The sequence below is a fragment of the Melanostigma gelatinosum genome (genome assembly GCF_949748355.1).
Source record: "Melanostigma gelatinosum genome assembly, chromosome: 15".
In the NCBI taxonomy this organism is placed as follows: domain Eukaryota; kingdom Metazoa; phylum Chordata; class Actinopteri; order Perciformes; family Zoarcidae; genus Melanostigma; species Melanostigma gelatinosum.
The window spans coordinates 6,004,995-6,020,170 of record NC_136648.1 but is presented as its reverse complement, the minus strand read 5'-3'; the positions used below and the strand labels follow the sequence as shown (position 1 = coordinate 6,020,170).

At 41.1% G+C, this 15,176-nt stretch overlaps 1 protein-coding gene across 1 annotated transcript; it reads left to right on the top strand.

Moving 5' to 3' along the window:
- Window positions 1-1,093: 1,093 nt before the first annotated feature.
- wnt3a (wingless-type MMTV integration site family, member 3A) lies at window positions 1,094-14,959 on the top strand (the record flags this gene model as incomplete). The annotated part of the gene is given in 5 exon segments (XM_079284339.1): window positions 1,094-1,126; window positions 1,128-1,216; window positions 5,884-6,125; window positions 11,851-12,116; window positions 12,215-14,959. Coding segments are annotated over 5 exon segments (1,110 nt in total). The 3' UTR covers window positions 12,695-14,959.
- Window positions 14,960-15,176: the final 217 nt, after the last annotated feature.

Sequence of the window (15,176 nt, the reverse complement as noted above, 5' to 3'; positions counted from 1 at the left end):
CACAACTTGGATAGTTTGTTTAATCTTCAAGTGACCATCGGTGCCGGTAAACGGAGACACCTCCTACCAGATCAGCTATCAACAGCCACTTGACACTGAGAAAGGGAAACAGACAGTCTGCCATTTAAACTCAGTGGTGCGGCCAATTTCATTTGTTGGAATAGGCCTACACTGTCATCTTTAAAGTTAGGCTCCTCAAGATGTGAACATCACAGTTATAACAGTGCCGGAAATACCATGTGAGGAAAAAAAACCGTTCTTTAATTAATGACCCGAATGTGCCCTTTTTACCTTCACCTCAGGATGCGTCTAATTTATATGATGACAAGAACATTAACATCAGTGATTATTTTCCATTTTGAAATCTCAGAGCATAATTTATTACTGTCGTGACTTCAATCCAAATATTTTAGATTCAATTACACACATTAAAGAATCAATAAATTATTGAGGATGTCTTTCTAACAGCAGTTTATTAATTCAGTCTGGTTTTATTCAGTTAATTGTGAATCCACAAGTCCGTTGGTAAAACTTCTCAACTTCTAATTTTACATTCATGGCAAACAGGCACGACTAAAGGCCTGGATACCTTAATAATAGTCTAAAGCAATTCACACATATTTATTTCTGCATTTTAGAAGCTTCAAGCCAGGGAGTGAAATCCGGACAGGTTGTTATAGCTACGCAATCCACAGGGGTTCCGATGTCTATTTAAAACCCCTCAGACCCTCCCTCTCTCCTTTAAACAACATTATATATCACACACACTGCATGCTAATGCGACCAATTCTCAATGAGCACTAAAACACATCTTAAAATTAGGTCATTCCGTTGTCTGAGTTCAAGCTGCCTGACTAGGCAACAGAGGGAACATATCATCAGAATTCCCCCTTTGGCAATACCTGCTGATTGGGTCCTAAAAAAAAAAAGCAAGCAGCTTTTAACTTTTAATATTTGGCTCCCGAGTTCTGCCACGAGTAGTCGCGAAAGATAGATTATCCCTCAGTGTTTCTGGATCATAGAAATAAAAATCCACTTGCGCGGATTCGTTGTTTTATTTTTCTAAATCTTCCGTTAAAATCTCAGTGCGCACATGAGCGCGCATGTAGGCTTTCTGCTGGAGAAGTTTTAGCGAAACTTTAAGGATGATATACCTTGGATGTTTCCTGTTGCTCTGTGGGCTTACGCATGTCATGGCAAGTTATCCCATCTGGTGGTAAGTTTTTATTCGCATTACATCCCCGAACGAATGGTGATATTTTTGTTGTATCTAATGATCTGTTTGTGCGTCAGCTTGTGAGTGGTTATACTTCTAATTTCGTTTGTGACAGCAGCGGGACATGTAGCTGCTCCGGTGATGAAGTAGTTTTAAGACGTTTGACATGAGTATTGAGGTGAAATGATGAGGAGAGAAAAGGACGCTTTTTTATTTAGAAGATTTAAAGCAAAGAACAGCTCCGTAGAAAACACAACTAATAACGAATTAAAAAAAGAATTGTAAGTTTATTTGTAATGCTATAATACACCAACATTTACAGGACGAACGATGCAATTTGACTGAGAGCATTTTGATTTTATATTCAGAGTGCAGCAGGTGCAAAGTGTGTGTGTGTGTGTGTGTGTGTGTGTGGGTGTGTATGTGTGTGTGTGTGTGTGTGGGTGTGTATGTGTGTGTGCGTGTGTGTAGGTGTGTGTGTGTGTGTGTGGGGGGGGGGGGGGTCAAAGTGGCAGAGAACAAATATGAAATCTTGCCCAAGGTTTAAACTCAGTGCTTGGGACAAACTGATCATGTAAAACATACTGTTAATGCATGGTCTGTTCTTTATGTCATCTTTGTTATCTATGCTAATAATGACAACACAACAGTTGAAGTTGAATCCTTTAAATTGTATTATCAGATGAGGGGAAATTCTTTCACTTTTAACAAAACATAACTGAAGGCTTCAAACAATTTCACCAGTTTGAAGCGTGATATAGCAGCATTTGCTGCAGGGTATATCTCAGTTCCTTCACTTTCCAAATGTCTTTCTTGCATTTTTTCTGCTCTCTCTTTTTAAAACACAACAGAAGCACAGAGTCACTGCAGAACATGCACTGATGAGATTGTTAAGTAACGGTGCAGCAGCCTTATTATTCCCGATATTTAAGAAACTGACAAATGTCACGAATTGGCATTATTTTTTTTGAACAATACATTTTGTTGTATAAATATTCGGTCTCAACTTCTTTAGAAGTTGTTGTCTGGTTGCACAATTTTCATGCTTGATCCATCAGCTACACACATCAATCCCAAATGTCTTGATAGCAACAAACTAACAACTAATGTGTGTTTTATAAAAAATAAATTTTAAATAGAGATTCAATATATGGTCTTGCTTAGATTTTGGGTGTAATCTTCTTCCCTTAATGGGGCTCCTGGTGGTAATACTGATGAGAAACTAATTACACGCACAGCTGGAAGGAAATCCTGATACAACAGTTGGTGGGAAAAAATGACCCAAATCAGTAAAGTTCTAAAAGTTAGTGCACAGCAGCAGATGCTCTACCAACTTGATGTTGAGTCAAATTTTATGTTTTATCACTTGATACATGCATGTTTTTCATTTTTCATTTTTTTCTTTTCGATGCCAGAGTGTGCGGTGCCATGTTGAACTCTGCTGATTGACACACGTATGCACACTGGAAAAAAAGAAAACCCTTAAATTTCAATCTCCATACAGTTGTTCTTTTTTCTTTGTGGACCCAGTTATGACACAATGGAAGGCAGGTTTCCATTCTGGCATGACAAAACTGCAGCAAGTCAAGAACTAACTCCTGTATTGATGGTTTGATTCTGGAGGGTGGGTGAAGTCTTTGATTGAAGAGTCTACAGAAGCAAAAGAGTGGCAAGTTTGCTGTATCACTGCTAATGCAAAGACTCTAAAGTAATGAAGTCAGTCTTGACGCAATCCTGATGTGTTTTTTGTATCACAGCAACTCATCCTAAGTCAAATAACGTGGTTCCTTTCAGTTCCTTTCAATGCGGCTGCATTGTCTCTCTGTTCTCAAACAGCGTGTCAGCAGTCTAAGAGCTTTCGCTACTGTGAAAAGCAACCTGTGATGTTTCGCTGACAGACTCAGCTGTACTTTGCTTCAAGTGGCCATCGGAGCTGGATCACACTCAGCCTCTGTGCCACGGTAGTCTCTGGGGGAGAGGGATATGCACTAAGACAGGTTCCCGTCTGTCTCTACTCGACCTGCCATGACATAGCCTGGCTGCACCCGCCACCCCCTTCCCCAGTCCACCCCACCTTAGAAGATAAATACCTGGAGGTGAAAGCTTGCCGCACATTCCTTTTCCCAAACATATTCTCTTGATGTCAAAGTCGGCTCCAAGGCCCCAGGGCCCACAAGTAAAGTGGTAACTCTAAGGAACCCTGCTTGGGCTTGCTGAAATATGCATTAAACCTGTGCTGGATACACTTTGATGAGAGGGGGAAAGTCTGTACCGAGGCAAACATTTTATATGATAGATGCTTTACTTAAGTATTTATTTGTAACAATTGTCACTGAAGTGTTCATTTGGCAACATAAACCTCAACAACATTAATTAATCCTCTTGTTGACCACAGTTCATTCAATGAATCATCCCTGATGGATCATTCCCTGTGTCATCTCTTGGACCATTTCCTAATACAGGAAGAGGTGGCGTGGATTACTCAGCCCAACCGAGACAGACGCAAAGACACGCAAGAGTGGAGCAACCAAAGCACAATGTGTCAAGATGGTTTTGTGTGACACGGCTGCATGCAACAACAACAAAAAAACCTCACAGATGAATCCTGAGGAGTAAAAAGGAACACTGAAGACTGGTCAAGAGCAAACTCAAACATGACCTTTAATCTGCAGTTTGTTTTGCTGTTGAGATACATTTGGTGCTCTATCACCAATGCAAGAAATGCCAGGGAAACCTCAGAGACACAACATGTTTCCTTGTCGAGGAAAAGAGAGAAGAGGAGGTTCAAGCCAGACTGACAGTGGACTACTTCTTGTAAAACAATGCAGGCCTGAAGGGCTTGTTTTCACCTCCATTCAGTCCCGGTAAACATCTCACATTGTTGAACCTCTGATGAATTGTTGTACACGTTTTTTTCTGAGAGTTTCAGGTCCGTTTGTTGTGCGTGTTAGTGGCAAAGCAAAAGTCTGCACCAGTTTGGGATGTGGACTCAGGTTTCTGCTGGGAAAGATGTGCTTCAGGGTGTTTGGACTGACAAGGGCCAAAGAGAGGTTATCGTGTAAATTGTGTCCTTGTTTACTGATGGATGCTGCAGACAAACTGCAGACGAATACGATTTCCTCTGGAGTCATTTTCAACTTGTCATTGCTCGCTGACTGAATGTCTCATTTATGATTAACTAGGGCGGTATGGTCTGTCGAAGTTAGGCGAGAAAATCCGTGAAGAAAAACAGTGTGACACACAACTCTGACATTTGCTCGAGGGAAATAACAGTGGTTCACTCACCTGTCAGCGGAGGGCTTACACGCACCTTAAAAACCGACAGCAATACATTGTGATATTGAGAATGGAGTTAAATCAGCCTTTAAATTTAAAATGACAATTGAAGTATTCAATGTCAACGTGTTCTGCTGCCTTCAGATGTGGTCAGCCAGGGGTCAGTGGGCTGAGGAGATCTTTTCTTGGGCTGTGAGCTTTTTAAAGGAAGCAGCCTGAGGCCACTGTCAGGAGGTTTTGTAATCTTGTTGATCAGCAATTAGTCCTTGAACAACAGTGAACGGGTCAATAGATAGAGAGCTAACTGAGCAGCAAAAGACCAGCACACCTGCTCTAGCTCTGCATTTCTGCAACAGCTACAGCAACTATTCTCAACCCTGTATCACTCAGGGGAGGATCAGCAGATTACAGTTGAGGTGAAATGTAGAATGTCTGGACAGAGCAGCACTTGCCAAAGATAATAGGAACTCTGCTAATAATAATTAAGTCATCAAAATATTGATTTTAGTGACAATTCAGTAAAAACTGAGCAGCTCTGGTCAGCGGGTTATACATTTTTGGAAAAAAAGAATATTAGTTTATCTAAATTAATTAATATATACTGCCACAACATTTATATGTGTAATTTAATGAACATTAACATGCAAATCAAACCAATTATCCACCTTTAGTATCAGTCAATAAGGCTCTCTGTGATGTGGAAATGCAAACAGATGTCATGTGCAGAGCAGCAAAATGTTTCTTAAAATTGGCAAAATGACATACTATGCAATGATACAATGGATATCCCATTTCTATGATTACCAGCTACTAAATGTCCTAATTGAGAGGAAACTGAAAAGAAAGAGAGCGAGAGAAAGCAATAAACGGAACGAGACAGTAATCAGTGAACCAAGTTTGCACTTGTTGTATCCCAGAATACCTTCCTCAAAGCGGGGGGGGGGGGGTTGTTCTGTGTTACACTTGATACACTCTCTGAAGTTTCAATGTAGGGTTTGCACCCTTATTACCCTAAGCCGAAGGCCTGTTAAGTGTGCGGACAGTTAATAACAAGGTGTAGTTCTCCAAGGTGTCAGCTTAAAGTCTATGAAGACCTCTAGATGCATTGTGGACTTTCATCTTAGACAGAAACATCGCCTGCTTCTGTGGAGCAGGGCTGCAATTTCAATACACACAAAGGCCAGGTGTCTGCACAGAGGGTAGTTGAAGGGATAAAGGATGGACGCCTAATGGTAGCATCTGACACAGCAAATAAACACACACAATGAAACTCAGACGTAAAATTACACTGCACCTGGAGAGGGAAATTAGTCTTCCACTTGAGAAACGTCGACTCAATCGATAAAGATCATGAAAATGCACTGACACTGTGACTTCCCATCTCCTTGCAGGTCACTAGCAGTGGGCCACCAGTACTCATCACTGGGCACTCAACCCATCCTCTGTGGCAGCATCCCGGGTCTGGTGCCCAAACAGCTGCGTTTCTGCCGGAACTACGTGGAAATCATGCCCAGTGTGGCCGAGGGGGTGAAGATTGGCATCCAGGAGTGCCAGCACCAGTTCAGAGGGAGACGCTGGAACTGCACCACGGTCAATGACAATTTGGCCATTTTTGGGCCAGTGTTAGATAAAGGTAATGAAACACAGCAATCACTTTCTTGTGAATTGTAAAAAAGATGTGCAGTGTGCTCTATTTAACAGCATCAGAGTGCACATATGCTGCTTTTTCTTTCATGCAAAGAATCTGTCGGTGTACCTCAAACACAGGTCTCCAACATTCGTGTTTCAACTCACCCCCGAAAGATTCCTGGAGTTTTCATTTGGCACTGTTTACTTGGTTCATTTGGGATTAACAGACAAAACTATCAACCGAGTTCACCTTTTCCAAAACTGGGTTTTCAAAGGTCAGACAAAACCAATTTCTTGGAAGCATTTGCAATCGCGCTACTTGCCCATAAACGGGTCAGATTTCAATAATCAAAGTAAGAGGCTGTCAAGAATCTAGATGACCATTAAATATGACAAACATAACAGCAACATATATATTCCAAATTAAAAAAGCAACAAATAAATAGGCCTAGTTGCATCATGTAAGATCTAATTCTATGTAAAGATGGTCTTAGTGCAAGTAACATTACACCCACAATACTTACTTTTGTGATGCTGTCTAACCCTACTGTCCCAAATGATGTTTCTGGTAATTTCTTAGAAGTTGTTACTTCAAACCACCTAAAAAAAAAAGACTTATTGTACCTCAATGCTTATTAACTCTTCCATTAACAATTCTGTATTATGTCTGTCTTATATTTGCATGAGAAAAGCTGCACTCCCTTTGTGCATCATTCATTGTGCTCATACAAATCCTTGTTTAAATAGACTTTAGACTGAACAAGAGCAGCCTCTATGCATGAAATAATGTACACAATTAAGATGAGTGAGTTCTGTCTTGTTGGGTTGAGTTTTCTTTAGGAGGGAATCCCCTGTGATTGCTTTACACTCATCTGAAGAGCCTTACACAAGAGTGTAAATGGAGTTTTGGAATTTTTCAAAATATTTTTTTTCCCATTAGATGCTGTGCTGATGTATTAGGACTTTTAAGTATATGTCAATTCTGGTCTACTTACGGGATCAGGCTGCAGAAATCCCCCCTGTGCAGGCAGATTCTGTTACCTTCCGACAGAGCCAGGCTAGCTGTCTCTCCCTGTTTCCAGTCATTTTTCCTAAGCTAAGCTAACCGCCTGATGTAGCTTCATATTTAACGGACAGATGTCAATGCATGGTATCAATCTTCTCACCTGACTCCCGGCAAGAAAGTGCATGGGTGCATTTCCAAGTATTGCCTTAATGGCTTGAGGGAGTAGAGCAAATCCGTTTTATAATTTTGTGTCCCAGGAAGTTCTTTTTCGTGCTTTCTTTTTGTCATCTGTGTTGCTTCTTGCTAACTCTAAATTGAGTTACAAGCTCCAAAATTGAGAATGAAGAGGAGTTGAGGGTCAGGGATCTTAACCTGTCACCTAGTTTACAGAAGATTGATGCAAACACAGAGGGTTGGAGGTTAGTGAGGGCAATTGCTTTTAATGAACTCCTGAGCCAGTTGATAGAAGAGGCTTGAGCTCAAGTAGGTGGCTAACGATAGGGGTTCTCAATCCGAGCCCTTTTGTGGTGCAAAATGCCACCACATCTCTCCCATTGCCTCCCCTCCCAGGCCCTTAATTGCAGGGGTACTGAGTGGAAAGAGGAGGCAGCTACTGGACTTTAGTAAATCATTTTGATTGGATTAAGGTCACTGAGGCCCTTAATAATGTGAGAGGTCAAAGTGGCTGGATTAAGTGCCTTTGTCAGAGGCCAATGAGAGTGACTCAGGGGCTCACAGGCCTTTGATAGGGCTTAGTAGGAGAGGGCTTCCATTTCATTCGATTTGATTGATGCCGGTGTTTGTCTGTGCAACGGGGCCATTGTCCTCACTGGTGTCTGTTTGTCTGCGTTTCAGACTGTTGTGTGTCGGTTTCCTCCTGCCTTTTTGGGGGCCAAAGCTGAAAGGAAGAGAAGGCGCCTTTAGGCTTCAGAGGCTTAGTTCCTATCAGTTAGCCCATCACTGCCCATGTCCTCCTCAGCTTCACTGAGGACATTAGAAGTTTGTTCTACATAGGTGTGGATTAAGCGCTGGATAAATACCAGAAGAACGAAAGACATGGACCTTTAAGGAGAGGAGGCCATTATGGGAATTGAGTTGACACTGTAGTTTAAAAGAAAATAAGGGACATTTTGCTGTTTCTGCTTGTGGAGAAATGCTTTGATCACTGACACATCCTCCTTTCAAATACAAATGCACAAACATACGCATGCTAAATGTCATCATACACAAACACTTTACCATCTAAATGTACATTGTCACGCATACCCATTCCCAACCTCAAGCACCAAAACATGAAAGAGTTAAGTTACTCCTGTCTTTAAAATTAGCACATACTAAGAAGTATGTGCCTGTCCTCTCTCCCTTCCACATGGCCAGATCCTCTCTCTCTCTCTCTCTACGTTTGTCTCTCACTCCACACCCCAAATCACGAACCCTAGCTGCAGGCTATGTCTGCGTCAGCACTCATTAATTTATATTAACTAAAGTGTCAAAACATGCACTGCTGGAATCTGCCTGTGATGAACGGTGATAGAAAGCTCCGCAGGTGTTGTTAGTCAGTGGAGCCAATCCCAGAGTTGTTCCTGCATTCTTTGTATTTACAGAACACCTACCAACTACATGGGTATAATCAGGCTCCAGTTTATAAGTCATATGATAGAATTAGTGACGGCAACTTTGCTACAAAAAGTGGACAGTCTCAATTTTGCAGGTGTTGCCACCCACACAGGTATAGACATGCACCATCACTATTCTACTTGAAACCATTACATTCAGGTGAGGTTTACAGGAAACTCCTATTACGTAATATGTAAAGCATCTGAAATGTATTGCAAAGGTTCATACTGTTGGAGCTCTAACTGATATAACTTCCCTGTACAGTCCCTGTAGGTACCTCTGCCTTGCCTGCATTCTGTATACAAGGAAATCCACCTAATAAATTAACCTAAATCATTCAGTCTCAACTAAACTAACTGGGAAAAGGTCAGGTGATGTGGGTTACGACCTATGACCTGAGGATGAGAAAGTGTAACTATTTAGGATGAGCTAAGAGGTCTGTGCTTCTCATGAGACGTATGTCTCAGCATGCTGGGGGAGGGAAACTAGCACACCAGTATATCATTAACTCTGGGCAAGAAAGAAAGAAGGGGTGTGGTAAATGGAGTTGATGGGGGGACCTTAGCCCCACTCCCTGCTGGGCACTGCTCCGAGCACAATATCTTCGCAACCATGAGATTAAGCAGGAGAGAAAGTGCTTTTCCCCATTCACACGCCCTTTAGATTGTTTTATTAAACCATTTGAATAGGGATTTCCCCGTCTGCCGACAAGCGGGGTCCAGCCAATGCATAGTTCTCTGTTGCTATGACTTAACTTGGTCCCCACTAATCACTGGCCAGGGCAAATTTCATATAAAATATCTGGGGCCATTGTGGGACTAACACAGCGTGACAGTGGCAGCACAATAGGGGATTCAACCCCCCAGCAGGTTGTAGGGACCACTTGGCCTGCCAGGGTCTGGCAAAGTTTGGTGGAGGAGCATTGTTGGAGTATTGTGTCCTGAAATACCATAAATTGGTCGTAAAATCAAGAGAAGCTGAGCAACTATTGTAAGAGCTGGTGTTTCCAGTTGAAGTAAATGTTATTACAGGTGTATACGGCTGTATATCCTAGAAGTTCTAAAACTATATTTCGAAATTTGAACGTTTTGTATAATGTTAGTTGCCTTTTTGATACTACGGGACAATGCTTCAACAACACACCAGGTTCAAAATATGTCTTCAAATTGGCACCAGGTTCACATTTTGGTGTTGAGGAGTATATGGAGTCTCATAAACCATCTGTGTTCTGTGTTAAAAAACACTTTTAGTGGTTGAGTGGTTAGAATAAAAACAACAGATTTTATGGACTGAAACATTTGCAGCTTATTGGTGAATGATTCTGCACAGCCAATACGAGTTTAGGAGTTTTGTGGACAGTAGCATCATTGCTTGGCATATAAACTGATATGCTTGATTGCAGTTAATCTTTTACACTTTTGCATCAACACTCGTCTTGTGTTATGTAAATAATGATAATATCATGTGAAGGACTACATTTTGTTGGGGTTAATATTCTCTGTATTTGTTGGAAATCAAGGCACTTGAAGACTTTATTAAAGAGAGCGGTGCTGTCACAATCTTTTTTTCAGGTTAGCTCATCTAATCACAAACTAAATTTCCCTTGATCCTTCTCTTTTGCTCATTTTAGAGATAATCCTCTTTCCTCTCCCATTTGAACTCCTCCTCCCCTTTTTGCTCTGCAGCATCATTGCCATCATTATCATCCACAAGGTCATGTTTCCAATGAAGTCCCCCGGGGTCCAGTCCACATATCTTCACACTTTTCATAAATACTGAAAAATATTCTGGGACACGCTCAAATCAACTATATTTCTATGCAGATGATCCAGTCTTGTATTGCCGAGAATACTCTAACTTAGCTGAAACCGAAACAGCTAATGTTGTAGTTTACATCTTACAGCCCTCAGCTACCTTGATTGCAAAAACAATATTACAATATCCAAGTGAAATGATCTGTGGTGGATGTAAGCGGGACTCCAGCAAGGAGAGCAGAGGTTCAGATGTATTGTGAACATCAGTAACCTTGTGGGTGTACAAGAGCAGTATGAAGTGGGTGGTGGCGGCCTTGTGGTGGAGGATGCCAGTAGACCTTTTCCCTTGCATCATTGTTCCTAATGCCCTTTAGTCCTCAAACTGGTTGGAACCTGCTGTAAGGGAGGAGCTCCTACTCCCTTTAGCTTTATACTCCTCCCTTCATTCTTTTTTTTCTTTCCCCTCCGTTGTTCTTGTTCTTTAGAGATAAGCATGCACTGCCACTTTATCTATCTCACACATGCACACGCACACGATCCCAAATGTCAGTGTTGATCTTTAACCCTCTGTCGATTTCTTTATTCTCTGTTTGTTCAATTCATATTGACGCCTGGTGTTTCCATTTTCTTCATCTTGTTCTCTCCGTCTCTCTTCTTGTCATTGTGCAAGACCATACAAGTATAATCAAGGCAAAATCCCTGTTATAACGAATTCTGCTGAAGCATTCAAAACGTCTCATCTTATCTAACTGCGAAATGCTGTTTCGGGATTGCGTATCTGGACATTACAGTCCCATCTCCATGTTGTGTCTATGATTTGTCCCCACAGTCTGAGGTAGTTTCCTAACCTTTCAAAAGCTTAATTGAGTCCCTTAATTATAGGCCTGTCAGGCCCGTCTCTTCCTCTCATCCATCTGGAGGATCCTGATCCCTCTGAGTCATCAGTTAGCTATGTCAGACAGAGGCATAGAGGACTTGCTGGCCTTATTCAGAGACAGGATGATTGATGTCTGCGCTGAATGAACACACACTCTGGTAGATACAACTTTAACATGTGTAGCCAACTCTACAGTTATGTATAGTTTGTTTGATGTTTTCATGTTGGCTTGTGTCGAAAATGATTTGCCTATATAATCATACAAGACCTGATACAAGCAGATATCTACATAACAGGCGGTGACCTACATGTCCTAGCAATTACAGCTACAACGTTTCTATAAATTCAATCCTGAAAATAGCATTAGGAGCACATTAGGGGCACATTACTCACGTGACATCACAGTGCAGGATCTTGCCTCCGAGTATTTTTCCAATGCTCTATGTCTTACAGATATCTGAATTTGTCTTTCCAGCCACTCGAGAGTCAGCATTTGTTCATGCTATTGCCTCGGCGGGAGTGGCATTTGCAGTGACCCGTGCCTGCGCTGAGGGTTCAGCCACCATCTGCGGTTGTGACACACGCCACAAGGGCCCCCCTGGTGAGGGATGGAAGTGGGGTGGCTGCAGCGAGGATGTGGAGTTTGGGAGCATGGTGTCCCGAGAGTTTGCTGATGCGAGGGAGAATCGCCCTGACGCACGCTCAGCCATGAACCGCCATAACAACGAGGCAGGACGAATGGTGAGTTCTCTTAAAAAAAAGCTCTTTTTACTGATTGTGTTGTAGCAGTTGTTTCTTCATTCAGATATTTGACCAACACGCTTTTTTTTCATTCTCAGTCCCTCAACGACAACATGTTCCTCAAATGTAAGTGCCATGGGTTGTCGGGCAGCTGCGAGGTCAAGACGTGCTGGTGGTCTCAGCCTGACTTCCGAGTAATTGGCGACTACATGAAGGATAAATATGACAGTGCATCAGAGATGGTGGTAGAGAAACATAAGGAGTCCCGCGGATGGGTGGAGACCCTGAGACCCAAGTACAACTACTTCAAACCACCCACAGAGCGCGACCTGGTTTACTATGAAAGCTCACCCAATTTCTGTGACCCCAATCCTGAAACCGGCTCCTTTGGAACCCGCGATCGCATCTGCAACCTGACATCCCACGGCATAGACGGGTGCGACCTCCTCTGTTGCGGCAGGGGACACAACACCAGGACTGAGAAGAGAAAGGAGAAGTGTCACTGTATCTTCCACTGGTGCTGCTACGTCAGCTGTCAGGAGTGTGTGAGAGACTACGATGTGCACACCTGCAAATAAGGACATCTGGTTTTCGCCTTTTCCGCCAAAATGTTAAGACTTTAATTAGGCAGAAGAACGAATACAGCAACTCGTCTACAAGACATGAGAGACTGTGAAGCTGTCCGACCTGTCCATGGACTCCAGTGGCAGACTTGACGGCCCTTGTGTTTTGTGCTGCAACACTAAAAAGAGCCAGACTCTGCTGTGATCAAGGGTTGAGTAGATGTTGACATCACAAAGCTTCATCCATATGAGCCGTGCTGAGATGGTGATGATGACAACAATGTTGATATCTGTAGTGATGACGAAAGAGTTTTTTGACGTAGGAAAGTACTGTTGGCTCATTGACAAACACCATATTGGTGATTTTTGTTTTGTTTTCTGTGTTTTAAGTAGTTTAGTTTTGTTGAGAATAGTCCAGCACTGCCAATGCTTTCAAGTCTACGGGGCAAATAGTGAAAGTGTCACATTTTCTTCAATGTGTAATCATAACTTGGTTTTGTCACAAAAAGTGACAACATTTATGAGCGATTTACAAGATTAGACACTCGACAGCACGCATTCTCATCCTCAACATTTTAAGTTTGTATGTGTATATCTGAAAACTAACATCGTTGTGTGACTGAGTTTCTTTACATTGTTAATATGTTACTTATGTTTGGGTAAGAATGCACTTGCACCTGAGTGAATGTAGTTATTATGCTGCAATGTGTTTACATGTTCTCAAATTCTTACGCTAACGAGTTAATATCTGCTTTAAATGACTCATTTTATCTCGAGAGTAGACGTGAGTAGACGTGATCAACTGAAAATTGGCAAAAACATTGTACACATTCTGCACACCTGAAAACACTGGAAGCTTTTTCTTAAGAGTAACAATGCATTGAACAACATCGTAGTGATGACCAAAGACAAGAAAATACCCCCCCCCCCCCCCCCCCCCCCTCCTGTTAGTCTGCAGTGGTCAGAGAGCTGCAAATGAATCTGAAAGGTCAGCACTTGTGTCCCATTGAGAAATATGAAGCATGTTCTCCTTGTTTTTATCAGTATTAGCAATGTCTCATGTGACTGGGTGTGGGGAAAACTGTTATTTATAAAAGGGATATTCCCACTATATTTTTGTTTCATTCAAACACACGTGAAATTCCTTTATTGTGACATTTGATTAAATAGAGTTAAATTCTGTTCACCCGAGTAAAATAAAACACAAATGGCAAACAAAACGCAAACTAAGGTGTGTCATATAAGCTCTGTATAATGCAGTATAATTCGCAGCTGTGATAAAATGATGACCAAAACCTGTGCATGAGATGCTTCTCAGCTGTGGCTTCTTGTTCCCGAAACTAAACAATGAGCAGCATCACTGAAACTATCAATACTTCCCTTATTTTAATGCTGCTAAGTAAAGATAATATTTGTGTGTTTGTGTACGTTTGTGGGTTTAGGTCCTTACATACTTTGTCCATTTGTGTTATTTGTATATTCTAGCATGTGTTGATTCTTTCTGTGAAAGAAATCTATGATATGTAGTTTGGAAAGAAATGTGAAGTTTTGACTAATTCTTGCATACAGTAAATCCCATTTTAACCAAATAGATCAAAATAGATTTTATGTTATTTTAGTTTCCTGTGGTTTTGTAGTCATGCTAAAACATCAGGGCAAAATGATTAATGTTGCTCTCCCTTAATTTGAATAGAAATACAACACAGTATTTATTTATTTGGAAAGTGAAAAACGACTGAAATCTGAGAATAATAATGTTTGTAAAAAGTGTGTGCCATTTCACTGATAGCCTTGACTATAAAGAGATGTGTAAAGTCACTGATGAATTATTGTTTACAGACAATGTAATATCTCAGGCATGTATAGTAGGCTATAAATTCCCACTCATAATTATTTTTCAACCTGACTGAAAATGTTAATGAGCAGTCATGAGCAGTTTCGCATTTTAAATCATCTTTAATAAATTACACAGCAACCATTATCCGTACGAGAACTGTTCTCTTGCATTTATTACTGTACATTTTATATGTGATTGATTGCTTGTGTGGACAATTTGCTTATGTTCTAATTTTGTGTCAAGTCTTAAAATCCAAAGTTTTGTACAAACTAGTTTTTGCGTTTTTTATAGATTTCTAAAATTGGATGTTTTTTTATAATTATTTATTTCATGCTATGTACATATTAGTGAGTAAAAGTATATATTTGCAGAAATACATTTTTTTAAACAGTGTTGTGAATTGTAACGCTGTAGCATTTTTACCTCATCTGTTTTTCCACTGACTGCACACAAGTATTGTTTGTCTCACAGCCTGTAGTAGATTTCTAAAGTTAACTCTGTAACACCAAAATAAAGCAACATAAACAACCAAACGTGTTCTATTATCTATGACTGAACTTAACATGTGAGCGATTATTTTGTTAATTCTGTGTGCCAAAATGAAACACTGCCAAAGATGGTTCAATGGTCACCTCTGACCTCCACGGGCTGACCCGACGG